General features: G+C 43.3%; 1 protein-coding gene across 1 annotated transcript in view; it reads left to right on the forward strand.

The window, feature by feature from the left end:
- Window positions 1-23,345, forward strand: part of adamts16 (ADAM metallopeptidase with thrombospondin type 1 motif, 16) — a gene marked incomplete at its 5' end in the record, with an annotated part of 50,061 nt that overhangs the window by 11,794 nt on the left and 14,922 nt on the right. Inside the window, 14 exons of the mRNA XM_084557547.1 lie at window positions 1,026-1,434; window positions 3,426-3,628; window positions 6,020-6,103; window positions 6,648-6,807; window positions 8,570-8,675; window positions 9,017-9,154; window positions 12,257-12,410; window positions 15,210-15,305; window positions 17,913-18,061; window positions 21,046-21,218; window positions 21,320-21,450; window positions 21,695-21,818; window positions 21,993-22,237; window positions 22,342-22,483. Of these exons, the coding sequence (XP_084413673.1) occupies window positions 1,026-1,434; window positions 3,426-3,628; window positions 6,020-6,103; window positions 6,648-6,807; window positions 8,570-8,675; window positions 9,017-9,154; window positions 12,257-12,410; window positions 15,210-15,305; window positions 17,913-18,061; window positions 21,046-21,218; window positions 21,320-21,450; window positions 21,695-21,818; window positions 21,993-22,237; window positions 22,342-22,483 (2,314 nt within the window). The remainder of the gene's footprint in view (window positions 1-1,025; window positions 1,435-3,425; window positions 3,629-6,019; window positions 6,104-6,647; window positions 6,808-8,569; window positions 8,676-9,016; window positions 9,155-12,256; window positions 12,411-15,209; window positions 15,306-17,912; window positions 18,062-21,045; window positions 21,219-21,319; window positions 21,451-21,694; window positions 21,819-21,992; window positions 22,238-22,341; window positions 22,484-23,345) is intronic.

Raw genomic sequence — 23,345 nt, forward strand, 5'->3', positions numbered from 1 at the left:
AAAAAAACAAGACTGTAGTCAATTAACCGTATTTTGGGGAAATCACACTTACTGCCAAGTGCAGTTAAAGTCCAAACACTGCGTGCCAGCTGACTGTCAGCGCAGATGTGGTGCGTGTTTAGAGAGACTGAGAGAGACAAAGAGAGAGGCGCAGAGCGAGAGAAAGTGCGAGAGAAAGTATCTCCATGTGTCTGAATCTGCTGTGCTGATAGAAGTCTACTGAAAATGGAATATGAACGCTATAAAAAATTCAGAGACGGGGTTAGACTGAAATACAGAGGCAGGTTGGCTGAAGGTATATTTTTGTTGACTGATTTTAAAATAGTCTTTCCCGTAGCTTATGCCCCAAAATGGAAGCATATACCTAAAGAGTTGCCCTACGTGGCCCAGCAGTTTGAAATGATTCATAACAACTATAACATTATTTTTAATTGGTTTGCTACAAATCCATTTAGATAATATTTAAAAGTATTTTTATTGTCCAGATGTCCCATTTGTGCAAACACTACTCTGTCTGTCCAAGTCTTATTTAGATTTCGCTGAGATAACGGTTGACCCCGAACAGCAAAACAGATGTTAAACATGAAGGAACATGGCCAGTAATTGGGCTGCACAGAGGTTTAGAGGGGTCAGGTTTCAGTGATCAAGAGTCGCATCTTGACTAATTGCTGACAGAGACAGAGTGGGCAGCTAAACACATAGCTGGAGAAAGTTTTCATTGTAATACGTGGCTGCAGCCCTTCAGGCTACTTTCAGTAGAAGGGATTGTGCAGCAGTATTTACTCTCTGGGTGGGGAAAGGTTTCCTGTAAGAGAAGGTGCTGTAAATATAAAACCCAGTTTTTTTCTTCAAAGTATAGTATCAGTGTTTCAAGATAGATCAGTGTTTCTTGATCTAAGTATGTTTATTTTGGATCTATGTGGCTTGAGTTCTTATACCATGACATGTCTAGTTTTGGGTGAATAAAGAACCAGAACCAAGAGCCGGTGCTGGAAAACTAATTTGACTTTTTGTTTTGCCTCTAGTCAGGTTTGATCCGAACACAGGATGGAGACTTTTTCCTGAGACCCGTGTCACGCAACCTCGCGCAGACGGAGAACTTCACAGCACCTTTAAGTCACCAGCCCCACATCCTCTACAAGAGCGAAAGGTACTCCCGGACAGGGCAGAAGGGTGATGAGCCTCGGGCGCTTTGGAAGAGATCCACGGATTCAGCTCATCGCAAATCACAGGAACACTTTGTCACAATGACGGACTCCCCCTACAACATAGTTAATGAAGATCAGTACACAGGCCTGCAAAACCAGCAAAGTGGCAGCAATCATAGAGACCAGACGAAGCATCATGAAAACGGACACAACCACCGCCACTATGACAGTGACTACAGACACGGGGAGAAGCAGAGGCAGCACTTCTGTGGGAGAAGGAAGAAATGTATGTAAGGGCAATTTCTCATTCTAATCCCCATCTAACCTGCACACTCACATTTCTCCTCATGCTTAAATGCATTAAACAGTTCTGCAGCTAATTTTATCATGCAATTAACCCTTAATTATTTTTGAGGAATTATAACTACAATTACAGTTTCTCATAGAATAGAAAAAGTCATTGTGCACTAGTGTAATAATCTGTTCGTTGACATTTTTTGTTAGCAGTTAAATTCACAGGGTGGTTTCTGGCGGGGGTAATGAACGCACCACTGATAGGATATGTCCTCGTGTTCCTATTATTGCTATGCACAAATGCTATTGTTATTGTACGCATACGGGTGCAATTAAGGCAACAGTTGCGCCTCACTTTACAGTGTAACACCACATTAAAGGTAGCAGAGTCTGCGCTGGCTGGAAGTTGTTAACACATTATTAGCCCCCTTTTGTGTTAAAGAGAAAAACAGCAGCGTGTGCTGTTGCTGACTTCACGAAAAGGTGGATTACAAGTCCTGGAGTGCAGCTTTTCTAAATAAGAAATGTATTATTTTAGTAATTTAGATTTGATTTATGGCGAAACCTAACTTGAGAACATTGTTAATATTTGGATGTATTTTCCTGATGAATAAACACTGGGGAAGAATGCTTTCCTAGAAAGGTTTCCATTTCTCATGATGGCAAAGGTTTTCTCTAAAGACTGTTGTCTCACTTTACATTGACATTTTTTGGTTGACTTCATTAGTGACTTAACCTGTGAGAGGTCAAGGGGGGATTGGTTTATGTTCACGTTGCGCTGTGACAAATGTTTGTTCTTAAGAAATTACCGCAGGATCAGTTAACATTGCTCGTGTCACAGGGGTCATTCGAAAGAGAGCGGCTAGGGATCGGACTGGTACCGCCACCGCCATTACCCCGCAGAACCCCAGCTGCCTGCTGTCCCCTGTGAAAACACGCTGCTATTTACATTCCCAAGAGATGACATCACTGAACACCTGTGCTGTGTTTTAGTTTAAAAGGCACTTTGGTCACTCACCTGCTTTCCGCCTATATAAGCAAACTTTCAAGCCTTTATAGTTTATCTCAGCCAGGCAGCGATAGGTGAAAGTTTTGATAACCTGAAAACACAGATAGTAAAGGTGCTTTTGTTCCCATTCTTCTGAAGTCAGAGGAGAACTGAGCATTTAATGTTAAGGTTAAGGTTGCGCGTGTGTGTGTGTGGGTCACATGTTCACCGCAAAATATGCTTGTTTTGTGAAGTCCCTGCAACGCACGCCATCATTTTTTAGATGCAGCATCTTATCTCTGAGACACTGACATCATTTCCAAAACTATTTACAATAGCAAAGTTTGCAGAGGTGATTAAATCATAGATAGGTTGGTCCACATCACGGTCAATCATTATCTAATATTGTGCTTTGTCCACAGAGTATGAAACTGCGCATGCATGTCCTTGGTGACTACACTGACAGAAAAATGGATGCCCTTTTAGCATGCAAGCTGAATTTGTGACGAGCACACCACATACTGTGGTTTCACACTAGGCATATTGGTGGGATAACACTCAGATTGCCAGAGTCAACACCAGAAAAAAAGCTCAGCCCGCACTTTATCCATGACATCAGGTCACAAAAGTAAGAGGATAGTTAATCATCTGGAGTGTTTGTCAGCTACTTGCCAGGATCGCTGGTTAACACTCACAGGCAAAGTTAGCCATTTGTCTAGTGGCTATAAGTCAATTTCAAATCTTGTGCAACATAATCAGCTGTGGGAAGGAAGGGCTGTATTTGTAACAGACATTATAGCTACAATTAAGTTGTCATTACATGAGCTATTGTTTGCTCTTTCATCAGTTACTCACAGGCGTCTACATGGCAGTCTGTTCCTAATCATATTGACTCTGTAACTGCACAAAGCTTCTTTCAGGTCACCGCATACGTTTACCTCAAAATCCATAACTACTTAATGAATTCTTTTATCTCCTTTCGTCTGGTTTCACAGATATGCCCAAACCTCCAGAAGAGGATATTTATATCCTACCAGATGAGTACAAGTTTATCCCCAGGAGCAAAAGGGCGGCGCTGATGACGAATCAGGCCAATCAGAAGCTCAATGTGGAGACACTGGTGGTGGTGGACAGAAAGATGATGGACAACCACGGCCATGAGAACATCACCACATATGTTCTTACTGTGCTGAACATGGTGAGAGACACTTGATTACGGTGTTAGACATAAGAGAGGTTCAAAGAAAAAATCAGCCATGTATGAGAAGTACGGCGAGAAGTGGTGGGCATGTGGTGTCTGATGGTGTCAGATAATGTTGAAATTTGAGTTGAAGGTCATCATGAAACTGCTGAAAATGTAATTATTCTCACAAATTAGGGCTAATGTTACCAACTGAAAGCCAAGCACTTTGAGGATACCACTTCTTATGTCGTACGCTGCCTTCAAATGGAACTCGTGAGCTCTGGGTTACTACATGCAACAGCCTGCTAGCTTGAAGTAGGAACACAAAGGTATGATGAAAGGATGAGGCCATTGAGAACATCAACATAGTAGATTTATATTTAAGCAAAAAACCTTTCTTCGACTAAATGATAAGTTATCCACATCCAACATTTCTGAAATCGTGAGCAAACACGTCACAACACGCGATCTCTGACCTCTCCCTAAACATTGATGAGGTTGTGATTACCACAAGAGGGCGCTGGTCGTATGGAATTTACTCTTGATCGCGGTAAACATGAACAAGAGATCACAAGATGTGACGTGTTTACAGATGTTTTCAGAAATGGCGTAGGTGGATGGGAAGTTAGAACACTGTCATCTAGTCGTTCAGAGGTGTAATGTTGTAATATGTCGAAGGAAAGTGTTGATATCCCCAGAGGCCTCGTCCTTTCATTATGTGTTTGCATCTCCTACATTAAATCATTACCTTTTGCTAAACTGTTTGCCCCCTGGGGGTTCTAGACACCAACAGTTGCCTAGCAGTGGTGTACTTGCAACTTGATTGAAGGAAGACCTGCACACAACTTTTTGCGTGCATGACTTCCTGTGTCCTAGTTATAAAATATGATGCAGAATATCTACTTTCTACACCGTGTCTTTCATATAAAAAGGAGGATTCTGCATAGCCTACAAACCGACGACAAAAACAAGACACGTTGCAAGTTTGCGGTGGCCAAGTCACAGTGGCTTACTCCCTCACATACTTTTGGCATGTTGTGCCATGTAAAATCCTTTCTTATAGGTTTCGCTCTTCAAAGTTTTTTTCATTACATAGCATGTAATGTCAGCTGACACAGAGTGGAAGGCTTATAATTTATTTGAGGTCTGTAGCCCTGGCGTAGGGTTTAGTGGCTCGACACCCATGTCCTTTAGACCAGAACTTATCAGATAGAGCGCGTCTAAAAACATGAAACTGATACGTAGGTGAGATCATCGCCTCTCAGCTGATCTGCAAGAAAGTTCCGTCATGCTCATTTTGCTACTTAATGACTGACTGACAAATCCAAAGATAATCCATCTATTTTGAAAACATAGTTCCCTCTCGTAGAAACTAAGATGGGACAGTCACAGCCCGCCACAGAGCAGTCACCTAAATACGGTATGGGGTTTCACTGAAAACACCCGGGCCCTCTACCCCACCTGCAAGCTTCTATTGGTTTTAAAGCTTATCTAATGTTAAAACTATAAGATATGTCTGGATTTACATATGCAACATATGAAAATATTTAGTACTTTTTTTTTAAAAAGCATTGTGTACAACAAAACACTGAAGCTCTATGGAAACTGGTTGTTTCTTTTACACGCCAATAAAAACACAGTGATTCACTGTTTTGATCAGAACTGATTGTGCAAATCTGACACTTTGTCAAACACTGGTGTTCCAAGATGTCTTAGTTTAAATAAGTGGCTTTGATTGCCTCTTTGACCTCAGCTCTTTCCCGTTGAGCTCGGTAACAAACCACAGCCGCTGTGTCTGTTCGTGAGTCAGTGCGAAGGAAGACCAAACATGAGGAGCATAAGGAATGAATGAGAGTCTTCCTGAAGGGAGAGAAAAAAGAAAAAAAAAAGCTTTGGGAGTGCCACCTGATGTTTTCACAAGACAGACAGGGAACGTGAGCAACAGATTAGGAGTCCACCTTCAAAGAGCAAACTGTTGTGACTGATCAAATGTCCGAACAAGAAGGTGAATTGGAAACAGCAGTTGTGGTTGTCAGACCTCAGCTGTACCTTTTGAGTGTCATATCAAGGTGTCTCATCTCATACATTTGAAACAACCCTCTCTTTTTTATTTGTAACAGTGCTATTAAAGAAAATATCTGTATTTTTTGGCATTGTCAGTTACATTTACGTTGTTCTTTACAATGACGTGTGTAAAAGTACTTTATTCTCCAGATCTCCAGTACTTTGTTATCCACATCCGGCCGAACTGGATAACAGCATCTGCATGGGCTGCAGTTGCTCTCCAGAGTGTATTACACTGATAACAAGTTGCAATCATTCTTTGATAAGGCAGTTGCAGACAAAGAAAGTTTTCAAGTCTTCATAATGATATGTGATAACGTTGTGTGTTTGTGTGGCTCCTAGGTCTCCAGTCTGTTCAAAGATGGCACGATAGGGGGAAACATCAACATAGTGATTGTGGGCCTCGTCCTTCTGGATGAAGAGCAGGTGAGCGTCTCAAAGCAGCATCAGGTGAAATCCCTGCATCTGCAGAGAACCGCCTCGTGTACCAATATGTCAGTCTTTGCCGGCTGTCATGGAGCCTCAGATATACACAGAATTGTTTATTTGTTTTGATGCCTGAAGGTTTGGGCGTCTTGGGTTTCACAGAGATTTTTCCCGGGGTCGTCCTAACTACTGAGGACTTTTACGGTGCTTAATTATAGAGCTCACATTTCCTTGGATCTTTGCCAGATTTAAGAGGGAAATTCTCGCCGAGTGCAGGAGTTGGAAAGAGAGAATGAGCGCAAAAGACAGACAGAGAGAGAAAACATAAAAATGTCCCAGACCTTTGTCTTCCAGGAGCAGCAGTTGTATCCTGTTCACATCTATATGATGCTTTTAACATGCACATGTCCAAACCTACTGGAAATTCATTTAAAAAACAAAACAAGCAAGGATCCAAAAATGAGCATTAAATACAATAGCAGTGGCTTCCTTTCATAAAGACAATAATGTATTTCCTTCTGGCTTTCATTTTTGTCTCTCACAGGAGGGTTTGGTGATCAACCACCACGCAGATCACACGCTGAACAGCTTCTGCCACTGGCAGTCCACCATGGGAGGCAGAGAGGGTCGACACCACGACCACGCCATCCTCCTCACGGGACTCGACATCTGCTCCTGGAAGAATGAACCCTGTGATACTCTTGGTATGTCTGTATGTTGTCCTGCTTTTGGCTTTGGTGCTCAAAAAAAAATCCCAAAACGGGGTAAAAAAGGGATAGATTCTGTAGCAATCAAACCCTGCAAATACTGGATCAAATGCAATGCAGATGTTGAAATAATGAGACGGTAAAGGTGTTTCAAAAGTGGCATCTGGTTTTTTTTGTGTGTATTAGTTGCTCCTGATAGAAATACGGCAGCTCTGCAGTTAAATGGCAGCAGTATCACACGACTTTTTAGTTTATCATACTAATCTATAGCTTAATGGAGGGCAGCACGGTGGCATGTTCTCCCTGTGTCTGCGTGGGTTCTCTCCGGGTGCTCCGGCTTCCTCCAACCGTCCAAAGACATGCCTGTTAGGTTCATTGGTGACTCTAAATTGTGAGTGTGGTTGTCTGTCTCTCTGTGTTAGCCCTGCGATAGACTGGCTACCTATCCAGGGTGTACCCCGCTTCTCGTCCAATGACCGCTGGGATAGGCTCCAGCAACCCTCCAGAGGACAAGCAGTTACAGAAAGTGAATGAATGGCAGATAAAATGCATCAAAACCAATTATCAACGTATTGGAAACACAATTATTGCACTTGTGAGTTCAAAACAATTCACATTATTGCAAAACCAATAGAATATATAGATGGATAAGCTGTACAATCAGAATCTTCCTCTCATTCTCGGTCTTCGTTGTGTCATTGTGAGTACACACTATCTAACAAACTAACAACAGGTTGTTTGTGGTAATGACCATGCTAACACATTGTTGTTTTCCACGCTGTGAGAAAAAGCTTCCATTTTGTGTCCCACAGAAACTCGGAGTGATGCACATTCAAAAACACACACACACACACAAGCGCTCGCAGCCTTCAAACCCCAGACGTAAGTTTGGACTTCAAAGTGTCGAGGCTAGCATTAGCTCTAATCATTGCTATGAAAGCCTAGTTCAAAGGTGTGTGTCTGTGCTTTCAAATACAGAGGTCGCTCTGATGGTTTCCCAAGGTAAAATGGCCATCAGCGCAACCAGCCACTATATAACACAGTTTATTTGCATTTCTGTTACAACCCTATCCCTTAATGTTTTCATCCATATTTCAAAAGGGGTATATAATATCATGACCTACCTCTCTCCCGACCAAAAAAAAGACCTAAATGGTAGTTCTCATAGTCAATCTGCCTCGTTATGTTTTATATCATTACACACATTAGTTATGTACATGAGAACATTACTTTAGGGGGTTTGCAGTCCGTGGCGAGTGACTTAAGTTAAACAAAACACAAGGCCAAATTCTCCATGAGACCCTCATGCGTGTTATCCTTTTTGATTCATATCCAGGGGGGGCTGCATGTGTGTGTGTTTCGGGAGTAGAGACAGAAGGACAGTGGACAAATAGAGGAATACGGGGAGCTGAATAGTAAAAGGGGAGTTTAATAGAGAATGGGAGAAATGAGAAAGATATGAGGACGGAGAAAGAATGTATTTAAGCGAAGTAAAAGGTAGCAGGGGATCTGGGAACGTCCCCGCAGAGTCCTGTGTTTTAACATATGGAGGGATTTGAACTGAGTTATGCTGCGTTTGATACAACACATGCAGTCAGCTGCTAGCTCAGACTAGCGTGAGTTTTCTGCTTATCAGAATTCTCTAAAGCTTGCATTGTAGAGTTAGTTGCAACCGGTGTGCATGTTGGGCCTGTCTAATAGTGTCATGCACAATTTGACAAATCGCATCCCCGTTCTTTTTTCTTTCTTTTTTTTGCAGGGTTCGCTCCAATTAGCGGGATGTGCAGCAAGTACAGGAGCTGTACCATTAATGAAGACACCGGTCTCGGTCTGGCATTCACTATCGCCCATGAATCTGGACACAAGTAAGCCTTTCTATCAAGTATGAGTTGAAAAATGAAGCAAAATATGTCATGAGCAATGTAAAAATAAACAACACAGTAGAATAACTTAGAATTATTTGCAATGTGTATCAACAAATGGTTTAAACGGGGACAGCAAGATATGCAATACATTTTTCTCCATGTGCAAACACTTACCAGCTGACAATAAATTTTCTGCTCGCTCACGGCTGCAACAAACACACTCACATAATAACAGGCTACTTGTCTTCTGCTGTTGGATCCAATAATACAAAGCTGCCATGGAGCGCTGCCGCCATAACTTGCACATTGAAAATCTCCCCCGTCTCTTATCCTTTCTCCAGTTTTGGAATGGTGCATGATGGCGAAGGCAACGTTTGTAAGAAGTCAGAGGGCAACATCATGTCTCCCACGTTAGCGGGTCACAACGGGATCTTCTCCTGGTCTGACTGCAGCCGCCAGTACCTCAGCCGCTTCCTCAAGTAAGTTCTGTTACTGTGCTTTTGTTGTGGCGAAAAAATGCTAAAAGAACTGATTTAAGAAGCACTTATTTTTTGTTTTATGCTGACATTTACGAGCGACTTTCCTTGAAGAGTCTTATTAAGTACTCAGAACAGAAGAGCGCACCAAGTTCATTTGGTATGTTGACGAGTAATGAGTAATAATCCCCATGCCAGCCTTTGTCCCAATTCAACAAAAAAATATAAAGCACTGCTTCGGTTTATGAAGCAAAATTATTTAAACTGGCAATAAGCACTTTTAATGTGCATTGTGTTTATATTATTCAACATGTGTTACTGATAGATGGCCATGTGTTGCAGCAGAACATGTCAGCAGCAGATATATCAGTCACTAATGCTGCTGTGATCTAAAGAGTGTCAAATGAAAAACTGCACTCGTGCTGTAACAGTTCCACACTTTATTTTTGTACAGCAAGAACAAACAGGGCTATTGTGTCTATGTATATGCATGTGTGTGTGTGTGTGTGTGTGTGTGTGTGTGTGTGTGAGAGAGAGAGAGAGGTTGATATACACAGTATAGCCTGCGTAGAAAACTAGGTTAAGTGATATGTGGTGCTGCTTTCCTCCTCTAAGTGCCGTTTTGCAGACGGCATATTTATTATGTGTCAAGGTACACGCTGGTGAATGTTTTCAAGGGAGGAAGTGTGTGTTTGTGCTATAACTGCATTTTCATGCGTGCAGCCTGCTCACCCAAGCGAAAAAGCAACCACACGGACATAGCGTCCATGTGTCTGGCCGTGTTTCTAGGTGTCTGTGCATGTGCTTGTGTGCGCCTGAAACTAGATAGCCCAGAGTCGGTGCCCTCCACTAAATTTACCAGTGTGTTAACTGAACTGTCAGGTCTCCCCTCTCAGAGTGGTGGAGACAGACAGTGTATTTCCTCGCTGAGTTATTAGAGTCGGGATGACCTCAACCTTGTTAGGCCTGTCAGCCTTATATTAAACTCCCGTCACCCCTTGAGGCCACGTGGAGGGGATCTCTGCACCGCTGAGCCAACCAGGGGTCGCCTTCCCGTATGGATGATAAAATTGCCGAAATGCTGTATGTTTTCCTAATTGCAATCAACAGAATGTTATGATACATAAATGCTCTTGGTTAAATGTGTCTCTTTGAGTTAACCGACTCCTGCAGGAAACACTCCTTCATGGAGAGGAGCGTTGTGTCAGCCAGCAGAGTTTACATCACGCTCACTCTAAATCTGCCTCTCCTCAGTCAGCTGTGACAGAGAGGTCTGTACCAGTGCCCTACGTACAGTATATTCAGATGCTTTGGTCGAACTTTTGTCACGCCTAAAGCATGTGGACAACTTTCCAAGCAAGGGAAGTTCCTTAAAAGCTTCTTGGAGTTGTTTTTGTTTGTATGAGCACTGGTGAAACCCATCAAAAAGTCAGTGGTACATGAACAAGATTCCTTTATGATCTAGTTTGTTTTTTCACCTCTTTTCACTTCTTTTCCACAAGCTCTTGTCTTGTGACATTTTCTGAAATACTGTTTATTTGGTTTGTTGCCTGTAGTTACACGAGGAAGGATAAAAGATCAGCACCATGTAGCTGGTGCAAGCAGCCTGTTTGCCTAGCTTATCTGAGCCCCGGGTTGGAGGTCAGCTGGCACGATGGCTGAGGAAAGAGAGAAGGGCGAGAAAAATATCGTAATCATAATATTGAAAAATGCTTTTCACAGAATTTCCTCTTATTGTCTAGTCCTAAGTAGGCCTGTCTTTGTAAATAATGTATAGCTTTCTTCTGCACAAATATGTACCAAAACTTAGATGGCACACCAGATAATTGTCATTTTTGGATCTGGCATTCGTGTGGATGTTACTTAGACATGTACCACCCGTCTAGACCAGACCAGGCACCTCCACCCCATAGCAATGACGCTCCTTGATGGCAGCAGCCATCCCCAGCAGGATGCGGCCTGACACAGGCACACACACAATAATGCTTCAGGAACAACTCAGAAAAAACATGAAGAACAGCACAAAGTGTTGACTTGGCCTCCAAATTCCCTAGATTCCAAACTGATCAAGTATCTGTGGGATGCACTGGAACAAGCCTATTATTATATATAACAAGTTATTCTTTTTGTCTTTTTGTTTGATGTACCAACAAACTACATAAAAGCCCAGCAATTTATGTCTGGAACAGATGAGCCAGGAGATCTGCAGAAAGTCCTGGAATAGATTCATTCCTTTGTTGTTTTTTGGTCTGATGAGAATCTTGTGTACAGGACTTAAAGGTCACATTTTGGGGAAAAACGTTTTGCCCCGTTGCCGTGCCGTCAGTGAATATGAAAAGCTGATACAAAGAGAATTGGTCCTGAAATCCTGCATTATTTGTTCTGAGAGTGACTGCGTGTGTGCATGAACATTTGCCTCAGTATCCCTCTGTGTGAATAATGTAGAACCTCAGTACACTCCACATGCAGAACAGCCATTGTTCTCCGTAGACACATATGACCCATAAAGCGATGGAAGATCTCAAATACACACACAGGCACACACGCGCTCTGCTAAAGCAATCAGGACCACTCACTAACACAATGAACCGGTCCAACATATTTTGCCTTTTCATGCTCTTTCCACCACATTTTTGTATTATATTCCCCTGACTGCAGTGTTTAAGCTGTAAAACAACTCTGTATAGTTACCAGTGATATCAGTTAACACTGGAAACCCCCCGCTGGTGTTAGGATACGAGTGATATGGGCAAGGAGGCAGTCATAATTGAGTGTGCGAGGCATTAAAACCATTACTCTCAGGTCTTGAGTTTGGCAACTTGTTATGTTACTGTGGCAACACGTTTACGGTTGTCACAGTGTTGGGAACAATGGAGCATGTGGGGTGAAGCTCGCCGGTGTGGAATTTCTGTAGCGGGCTGCACACACCAGCTACTTTACATGCTGGCTCCAGCTTCAAACACACGTCCGTTTGACTGTTTATAAGAATGTACGGTTTTGTTCTCTTCCTCAATCGTCCACGTCTTGGGTCTGCTCTTTTTTCCCCTCCTCCCTCTTCTTATCTCCTCTTTTCATGACTGTCACCCCTCTTCTCTCGTCCTGCAGTTCTGCCCAGGCTCTGTGCCTATCAGATGAACCCAGGGCAGTCAAGGAGTATCGCTACCCCGAGAAGCTTCCTGGCGAGCTGTACGACGCTGACACACAGTGCAAATGGCAGTTTGGGGAGAAGGCCAAACTCTGCACCCTCGATTTTAAGAAGGTAAAGTTAATTTTGTTTTAATTATGCTATTATATTCACATTAAAAAAAATTAAACACTTTAAAAATTCTGCTTCTTTTTTTCCCCCCCGTTTCTTTTTAAGTCAGATTTATTGTGTCTGAGGAAAAACAGCGAAAGAACTTGAGAGTGGGATGAGATGAATGAGGTAGAGGAAAAAAAGGGAAGGAAAAAAGAAAGAGAGAAACTGATTAGGTTTACATGCCATACACACATGCTCTCTGTCTCTGACGGACACAATACACACACACAGAGAGAACAAACCGTGAGAGTCATAATGCTTTCCATGATATACTAACTGGGACCAATGACTAAATATACACTGGAGCACTGCCAATGGGAATCTCTCCTTGTTGCGCTCCCATTGTCTGATTACTGCTGATGTTGCACTTTCAGATACCCTGCCAGATAGATTTTAGTTAGATTTCAATGTTTAATGACACCGTGATGGCGTTTTAAATGATTGTGTATTTGAAACGTGATGAGAGATGTCTTATGCGTCCAAATGCGGTTCTCCACCTGAACTTCACCTGGGCGACAGATGCAAAGAAAACAAATTCTATATCAAAACGGGAACCCAAATACAGGACACTCAGAAAGTGAGACGAGATAAGAAGACAAAAGTTACTGCTGGTGGATAACAAAATACAAAAGCCTAAATTTAAGTTTAAGGAGAAATCAAGGCGACACAACAGACGCACAATGCAGGCAGGTAAACAGGTGCAACAACATTTAGAGTACATAGGAAAACAGACAAACTACATCTATCCATCTATCCATCTATCTATCTCATGAACTTGAACCTCATCAAAATTTCCAATTACGAGGCTGCGAATACCACCGTTCGCGCGTCGTCCTCATGTGAACACGGTAAACGCAACTCCACTTGAAGGCCGCGTGACTACACGAAGGGGCTGATGGGATAACGAGACACACTTGAGACTAATGAGGGACACACAGAGGCAAGGGCGAAACAAAAGACAAAGACAGGAAGTAAAGTAAACGACGAAACGCCGGAGAAGAACCTTTCAAAATAAAACGGAAAACGACGCCAATGATCAAATGCACAAATAACTCAATACTATAAAAGAATCAATTAATATATATTTGCTTTCCTTGGGGCCGTGTGCATTTAGTTTATGTTAGCTCTTACATGTGAGAAGAAAAGAATATGAAGTGTACCGAACTAAATCAAATACCAAACAAAGTGTGTCTACTTCAATTACCCAGATGCGGTACATTTTTGTTCCAGTCCCCGTAGGAGGTGAATCTGGCTTTACAGACAGTGTGCATATGTTAACTAATGACCCAACATACAATATCTAAGTCCAATCAGAAGAAGACATCCACATTACAGCACACAAATTACAATTAATTAATTAATAAAACGCAATATCACCCCTTAAGATAACCAGTCTTGTATAATCCCATCATGCATAAAATCTGTTATGTCTCCCCTCTAACTGTGCTGAAGTGTTGGACTTCAAGCAGGCTTTCCTTTTTCTTGTTCTGCAAGATTACTTTTGAGGTTTTTGGTTTTATTTAAGAGGATATAATAAACCACAAACTTGGGGGGAAAAGGCTTTGCAATGCCAATGCCAGAGTTAGCTAGATTTGAATATGATATTAACATATGGTATCCTCCTTAGCCGGATTTTCTAAACATCCAAACACCCATGGCTTATAAGCTCGTGCACCTGGTAGCAGCAAGGTGCAGAGGACCCAAAAATCCCTGAGCAGTCATCAAGCTCACCGTCTTTCCAGACACTTGTTCCTCATAAAGAATCAGCCTCAGCGGTGCTGTTCATTGTGTAAGGAATTCATATTTCATGAAACCTTTGACAGGTGTTGTCAAGACGAGGTGTCACCGGAGGAGTCAAATGATACTCTCCAAGGCGTGTGCGGTTAGGAAGAGATGAGTTACCCCGGGAAAAGGTGAAATAATCCGTATAGGTGTTTTCTTTCTTTCTTTCTCCCTCTCTGTCACACTCTGTCCATCATCTCTCCCCGTCTGTCTGTCTGCAGACTCTTTCCATCACGAACCCTCTCTCTGCCATTTTCACTTCTACAAAATGCTTGAGCAAGCAAAACAGCTGGACAAATAGGCCTTGGGATGAATTCCATGGTGGCTCTTGGCAGCAACAAGCTGAGGCTGAGGTGCCTGTCAGCATCTTCACCGGGTTGTCAAAATCTGATATAGTCATTCAGATAGTAACAGAGTGGACATGTTAAAAAGTAGCAGGCTGTGTTTCTCAGGCAATGCAAGCAGGGAAACCACCCGGTGCTCCCTTCTGAATGTTTTGAGACCTCTGCAGAGAAGCACAGCCATGACATCATGTGCATTTGGTAAATGCTTTGTCTTAATCTTTATTTTCTGTGAGCAGCAAATTGTTGAAGGGTAAAAAATGACGTATGGTCTCCGCGACAGAAACAATGTATGCAGACCAGCTGGACCAGATCTTTGTATATTTCCCTTGTCTTTGTTGTTATCCTAGCTACTGAAGCGTAAATATTTTGGAGATACACGACTGCTGCACACTGATAGCACGCCAGAAGATCATTATTCAGACGATCTCGGTTTCAATTTCCATCCCCATGCTTTAATAGCCCTCAGGAGGCAAAATAACAAAGTTATCATAATTTATCGCTCTTCCCCTCGCTAGTTTTGTTTACAGCTGTTGTGAGGAGGATCCCGATCATCCAGTTGCTGAAATTTGGAGCTAGAAAACGCGTTGAGCTTGTGATGTAAACGATCCTTTGCCTTTCTCCATTTTTGTTACAGGACATCTGCAAGGCTCTGTGGTGCCACCGCGTTGGGAGGAAGTGCGAGACCAAATTCATGCCAGCAGCTGAAGGCTCTGCCTGCGGCCCAGATATGGTGACTTGACATGTGTTTGTTTTTTTGTGTGTGTGTGTGCATGTGTGTGAGGCAAAGAGAGGCCGGTGATACGCTCACAAGCTTTGTCACCTCGGGAAAGGCATCACATGAGTGCCACGGGAACCACCGAGGTTTTTTTATCCTTCGCCTTAGAGGAAATTGGTAGTCATACCGAGATACCTCCCTCTTCAAAGTGTCACTGATCATGCTTTTTGAGAATAGCATACCCTTTAAGCATATCATCATTAAGATAAACGTTCCATTTCAGCCACAAGAGCCAAAACGATTTACGCCTTTGAGAAAACTCTGTTGTGTTAGTGCACTGCTCCATGGCAACGGCTTACCAAATAAATCCACAAATAAAAGTCACTTAACACGAGCCTCTGACAGACATTTCTTTGCAGTTTTAATGGAGAAAAAACAAAAGCCCCTCGGATGGAGAACTCGAACAAGAAAAGAAGAAATTCAGAAATTCAGTTTCAGAATAAATTTTCATTTTCACCGTTCTATTTCGTTCTGACAGCACGGCGTAACATTTAATATAGTAAAGGAAGCGCTTGTGAAAACAGACGTCTCGTGCACAGACAAACACATTCCTACGCCAAGGGACACCACAGACGTCTGAGTCAGTAAATCTCTTGAGAGAAAGAACCATTGTATTTTATCCAGAGAACAGGCTGAATTGATGTAGATACTCTTATAAAAGTAGCATTTATTGAGCGTTTTAGTGTCATAAAGTGCCAAAACCTTATTGCAAGACAAAAGGCTTGAAAGGAGTGACGATCTACTGCTTTTGACAACTTAATTCTACACACTGGAGTCCTTGTGTCGCAGTGCAAACCATAAAACTCCCTTGTAAGCTAAATAAAGAAATTTAGATGTGCTTTAGTTCATTTGTGTGAGTAAAATCTCTTCTTTTGATAGAGGTGCCACACTCTCCTTACATTATTTCAGCTCAGGGAGCAGCTGCAATCGGTTTGTTGCTGATGTGGCAGAAATATGCCACCGGGGTCGGGGCCAAAAAGCAATCTGTGCTCTTTATTTATTCTTTGTTTCTTCCTTTTCTTCCTTCGAGAGGATTCTCCCTCCCCGAAGGCCCGCTCTCGTTCTTACCCCGGCTCCCCTGACAGCCCCTCATCGACATTTGCTTCTCAATATATTGAACTTGATGGTTTAATCTCGCCCCTCTGCCTCTGCGGGGCAATTAGCCGAACGCAAACAATGACAGGCTCGCGCAGGAATCCGTGGCACTCAGCCGCAGGGGAAAACTGAGGGGGAAATCAGCTGTTCTAGTTCTTAGTCAAGGACCATGAGATTATTTGGAGCGGTGTGTGTGTGTGCGCGTCTGGTGAGTGCCGGTTGTGCGTGTCGGTGGGCTCGAGTGCAGGCATGAACGCACAGCGAGAAGAAGAACAGCTGAACATATAACCCCCTCCTCCTCCTATCGGTGCCCGTGCAGACCGTGTTGCATGTGTGTGTTAGCAAAGGTTCCTGAGATCACAGTGTGACTGATGTCATCTTGACATGTACAAAATCAGTTCAATACTGCACCAGGAAACAGCTTGTGACATAATGTTGCTCTAACGGAGTGAAAATGTATAAAGTCTTCTCACATTACAAGAGCCTGTCATTGATTGGTTAATGACTCAGTCTTTTTGAGGCATACTTCCTAAATATACTTGATACTGGAGTGTGAGGCATATTCACCCCGTAGGATGTTCCATCATCTCATGATCGCAGTGTAGTCTAAAAAACAATATTCACATCATTTAGTTTAATATTCCTCTTCTGTCTTTCCTGGTTGCGTCATGGAACATGTTTGGCAGCGGCGATTGTTGGAAAGCTGCTTGGTTAGTGGAGGGGTGTGGATCCTGAGGAGGTAATTGTGCACCCCAGTGAAGCTAACTTCTCTGCAGGGCAAAATGAAGCAACTCTCCACACACTCGTCAGGCCATCAGCAACAATAACTTGACCTTTTTCTTTAAAAATTAAATTGGGAGAACATGTGGAAAACAAATGTGTAGTAAAAAAGTAGAATTTGGATATAAATAAAAATAAGTAAGTCACAAAAAGCCTGATACTCCATGCTTACAGTTGTTTTTCACTGGAAGCAAGTCAAATTATCTCAGTCCCTTGGCAGAGATTTATTCTTTGGTTTAATGTTTTTTATGTTTTCATCAGGGAAGAAATAATACAATGTTAATTTATTTGGTAATTGTTGGCAACAGAATTATAACCTGTTTTCTGTTAAGCTCCCCCCCACCCACACACATCTTTTCTAAAGTAAAAAATTGGAATAAAGCAAATGTGGTATACAAATTGAAATGCAGAGATTAAGGCGCAAAACAGTAGTACATGTGCAGTGTTATTTTACTCTTGGAGATTATCTTTGTCAGGGCACGACGCTGTTTTTCCACATTTCTGTTGTGTTTGGCTTCGCTCTGTTAATTCCAGCTGATGACAGTTCAAGGCCGAAACTGTCCGAAACTGGAGTTTGACTGCAGTTGGCGCCGCCATTTTGGCTCTGGATCATTGAGAAGATAAAAGCCTCTGTGTTGTGGTAGTCCTTCTGTCTCACATTCGTTGTTCCTCTCTCCTTCCTGTCAGTGGTGTCGTCGGGGCCAGTGTGTGAAGCAAGGAGACGAGGGCCCGAGGCCTCAGCACGGCCACTGGTCGGAGTGGTCGTCCTGGTCTGCCTGCTCTCGGAGCTGCGAGAGCGGAGTCACCTATCGGGAGAGACAGTGCAACAACCCCAGGTAGAGAAATGCACAATGACAGGAACTGAAGGGTACGTTAGGAAAGACAGGAACATCATAAACGTGTAAAATCTGCAACTAAGTAGTAAACTGATACCAAGACTGGCATGGGTAGCTATTTACTGTATCCTTGTGTTCAGTCACAATGCAGATGCGTGAAATGTGCAAAACTTACCCTTTTTATGCTTGGTCAGAAAGAAAATGTTTTAATTTTAAGCTGCATTTCCACCATGGGAATATGAATCTTTGGAGGTAATCAGTGTGATTCCATGGTAGGAACCAGAGTCTAAATTAAGTTGCAGAGGAGTTATTTTACCTCTCAAAAAGTCCCGTACTTTCAAAAGTACATGGAATTTGAGGCAGGGTTTTCAGTGCTGACAATTTCTGATTGGTTGAGTACTCTCAGCATTTCGTGCCTGATGGTGTGAGAACTTCTCCGTCTGTCTCCTGAGTAGCTGACAAAAACTGGTTTGCTTGTTTTACGTCAAGGATTTCTGGGGTTTCAAATCCGCTATTTTACTACTGCTTGTTTCTTTTCCAGCGTTGACTCAATCGCCCATTTTCCAAAGCAGTAAATCACCATCAGCAGCAGCAGCGCGGCTTGAATCACATCCATGCTTGCTGCTGTTTCAGCGTCGCCACTTCACAGTATATTGTTCTAGAAACTTCTGCATTACTGCCACTTTCTGAACTGGAGTGGGGCAGGATGCTGTGTTGCTATAAAATTTTATGCGTAAAAAGATCTTTTCATATGTCAGCAGACTCATTTGCACACTGGCAGGTAGCTTTGTTGTTCCTTACCTAGTATAATTATAAAACATATTCTTCTTGCCATTTCTTGTAACTTGCAGGTCGCACAGAAGATTTGTCAAGTCATTGTGTTTTGGTATGGAGATAATCTATGGTGTCTTTTATTGCTTGGAAGCCAAGAGTATATTAAGGCAAGAAGAAGTTATGTCGCCTCATCACTTATCTGCTCACTTAGTCCCTTACTCATCAGTCACTCGGGGTTATTTGCACTGTCAGGGGCCCTATCGCAAATGTCCGGGACCTCCTCTTTGTCATGTCATGCCAAGATCCTGACAAGTGGCGAGCTAAATTAGACGGGGAGTGACGAGGAGAAAGAGACAGAGAAAGAAAGAGACGGAGGGGAAGTAAGGTGGTGGTGGTGGTGGTGGAGGAGGGTTGGAAAGACAAAGACAGGCAAAGGGAGTGAAGCAGGAAAGAGAGAGAAGACAGAATGAGGCGAGATGACAGAGAGGGGATTAAGAAAGCAAGAAGATGAAATGCGGAGATACACTATATTACCAAAAGTATTCGCTCACCTGCCTTTACTCATTCTATGAACTGAAGTGCCATCCCATTCCTAACTCATAGAATTCAATATGATGTCGGTCCACCTTTTGCAGCTATTACAGCTTCAACTCTTCTGGGAAGACTGTCCACAAGGTTGAGGAGAGTGTTTATAGGAATTTTTGACCATTCTTCCAAAAGCGCATTGGTGAGGTCACACACTGATGTTGGTCGAGAAGGCCTGGCTCTCAGTCTCCGCTCTAATTCATCCCAAAGGTGTTCTATCGGGTTCAGGTCAGGACTCTGTGCAGGCCAGTCAAGTTCATCCACACCAGACTCTGTCATCCACGTCTTTATGGACCTTGCTTTGTGCACTGGTGCACAGTCATGTTGGAAGAGGAAGGGGCCCGCTCCAAACTGTTCCCACAAGGTTGGGAGCATGGAATTGTCCAAAATGTTTTGGTATCCTGAAGCATTCAATGTTCCTTTCACTGGAACTAAGGGGCCAAGCCCAGCTCCTGAAAAACAACCCCATACCATAATTCCTCCTCCACCAAATTTCACAGTTGGCACAATGCAATCTGAAATGTACCGTTCTCCTGGCAACCTCCAAACCCAGACTCGTCCATCAGATTGCCAGATGGTAAAGCGTGATTCATCACTCCAGAGAACGCGTCTCCACTGCTCTAGAGGCCAGTGGCGGCGTGCTTTACACCATTGCATCCGACGCCTTGCATTGCACTTGGTGATGTGTGGCTTGGCTGCAGCTGCTCGGCCATGGAAACCCATTCCATGAAGCTCTCTGCGTACTGTACTTGGGCTAATCTGAAGGTCACATGAAGTTTGTAGCTCTGTAGCAATTGACTGTGCAGAAAGTCGGCGACCTCTTTGCACTATGCGCTTCAGCATCCGCTGACCCCTCTCCGTCACTTTACGTGGCCTACCACTTCGTGGCTGAGTTGCTGTTTTTCCCAAACGCTTCCATTTTGTTATAATAGAGCTGACAGTTGACTGTGGAATATTTAGGAGCGAGGAAATTTCACGACTGGATTTGTTGCACAAGTGGCATCCTATGACAGTTCCACGCTGGAATTCACTGAGCTCCTGAGAGCGGCCCATTCTTTCACAAATGTCTTGTTTCACAGTCTGCATGCCTGAGTGCTTGAATTTATACACCTGGGGCCAGGCCAAGTGATTAGAACACCTGATTCTGATCATTTGAATGGGTGAGCGAATACTTTTGGTAATATAGTGTATGAGGGGAAAGACCCTGAGAGTGAGGAAGAGATAAGTGACAATGTGATTGGAGAGCTTATAGAAGGTGTAATTGTCCCGCGGAAGGGATTTTTAGGAACGTAGCCCCAGGATAAACACCTGCGATTGGAGAAGCCTTCACAGAGACGCGCTCACGCACGGCCACGTATAGAGGGGAGGTATAGTCGTGTATTAGTCAGGGGTGGACAATGAAATAGCACGGTTTGATTTTTGCTTCCCCTGCCGAACAAAGGCTGTGTTTAATTCCACTTTTAGGCAAAACCTAGCACTCTAATATTACCTCTTTGTTGTGTTGAAACACACATAGCAAGCACATAAAGAAATCAGGAAAGAGCAAATGAATAAATAAATACTCAATCTTGGATATGTGAGTATTAAACTACATGTTTGCTGTATGTTTGCGTCAATCCATACAGGCCCACATACGGAGGGAAGTTCTGCGAGGGCTCCTCCAGGTCATACAAACTTTGTAACACCGAGGACTGTCCCCCCAACACCGTTGACTACAGAGCGCAGCAGTGCGCTGAATTCAACAGCAAACAGTTCAGGGGATGGCACTACACCTGGAGACCGTACACTAGAGTGGACGGTGAGACAGTTTTCCCCTTTCATTTGTCAAATTTACTAAAAGGATAAGGACGATTTTTACGCTTGTTGTCCCTGACCTCTGATCGTCTTCTTGTCTTCCAGATCAAGATGTATGCAAGCTCTACTGCTTTGCCGAAGGCTATGATTTCTTCTTTGCGCTGGCCAGCAAAGTAAAAGACGGGACACTGTGCTCGCAGGACAGCTCTAATGTCTGTATTGACGGGCTGTGTGAGGTAATACCCGATGATATCATGTGTGAAGTCTTTGAATTTGAGAATGGATTTAGCAGGAGGGGGACATCAATAGACACCCTTGTCTTGCTGCCTTGCCTCACTGCCACTTGTTGACCTGTCACCAGATGCAGAATAAATGTCGGTAGTCTTCTACTGTTGCAGTTTATTGGTGTGATGTAATGATGCGCGTGTTATGTGCATAATCTACTGTGTCATCAAAAGCAGTGATGTTTTCCTTCCACAGAGAGTGGGCTGTGACCGTGTTTTGGGCTCCACAGCTGTGCCGGATGCTTGCGGGGTGTGTAAAGGAGACAACTCCACCTGCAAGATCTACAAAGGACAGTACACGAAGCAGCATTTCACCAACCGTAGGTCATCGTAAATGTTCAATTTATTAGTTTTGGTGATTTCATTTGAAATGTTTTAAAAGCTTTGGAACTGTTTCTTCGTCCAAGACACTGAAGCAGATTTTTTTTTATAGCATTATTGGCGGTTTTGCGGCTTTTAATGCTTGTCTGACGTTTTATTTTCTGGTTTGTCAGAGTACTACGGGGTGGTGACCATCCCTGCAGGAGCTCGGAGTATTCGCGTGATGGAATTGAATACGTCCAGCTCCTACCTGGCTGTGAGGGACAGCCAGAGACGCTACTACCTTAACGGCCACTGGACGGTTGACTGGCCAGGCCGACACCCCATCGCTGGGACCATTTTTGAGTACAAGAGACCATATAACAGACCAGAGAGCCTCGTATCAGCCGGCCCCATCAATGAGACACTTGTCATAGAGGTGGGCAATCAGCGGACACAGAAATTGTCATTTGACTGCTTTATTGCTTTATGTTTTCTTCCACATTTAGCTGGTTGCTTATCAACACATTATTTGTCCTGTAGGTATTGTTGCAGGGCTGGAATCCAGGTGTGCGCTGGGAATATACTCTAAAGAAAGGTGATGAGAAGCTGTTGAAGAATCACATCAAACACAACTACACATGGGCCTTAATACGCTCCCAGTGCTCTGCGACTTGTGCCGGAGGTAAGAACAAACATGAATGGAATTAAATGAAAATATCTTCTTTTCTTTGTTAAGAAAAGCCACTTGTTGAGTTTTTGTTTTGAATACAAATAGATCCAAAAAGTTGGTTGCATTGATGAAAAGGGTCAGATCCCCTCTCTGGGCTGGGCCGTAGATTAAGAGGACAGTTTGTACATCAATAGACAGGCATCTAAAGTTCAGTGTGGCCACTCTGACCTATAATAAGGCTGCAGGTTAAGTGGAGATGAGAACGTTCCCATCATTACTGAACGGACATTAGAGGCTCTTGTTTAGGTGGGACCTCTTCTTGTTCTCCTGGAGACCTGCTATTACACACACACACACAGCAAGCAAGCAAGCATGCACATGCATGTGTGCGACCATGGCCTTTTGTCCCACCAGAGGCCTGGTATTAAACTAGGATACGCACACATGCACAGACTTCTGCAACGTCCTGAGCAGATAATTTGTGGCCAGAGGTGAAGGGACAAAGGTGTGTGTGTGCGCGTGTGTGTGCTTACACAGACACACTTCTCTTTGTCAGTGCTTGATGTATTTGCACACGTGCGCTTTCTTGGCTTCATATGTGTGAACAAAGCCCCCAGTGTTGAATTCCTATTGATTGACCCTGCGGGTTAAAGTTCCCCACCCTGGGCTGTTGCTGTCCACCCTAACCACGTCCACTTCTTTGTGCCCTGATTGTAGGCCGCGATGGGCTGGGGGTCGCTTGCTTTATTAAAGAGTGTGACTGAGTGAGTGACCTGTATGAGTGGGGATGTGCAGATTGACCTTGCCTAAGGTTAAATAGCAACCAAAGGGATTTGCTCTCCTAGGATTCAAGAAGATTAACTACATAAAAACT

This window comes from Chelon labrosus (genome assembly GCF_963514085.1).
Source record: "Chelon labrosus genome assembly, chromosome: 12".
Classification (NCBI taxonomy): Eukaryota; Metazoa; Chordata; class Actinopteri; order Mugiliformes; family Mugilidae; genus Chelon; species Chelon labrosus.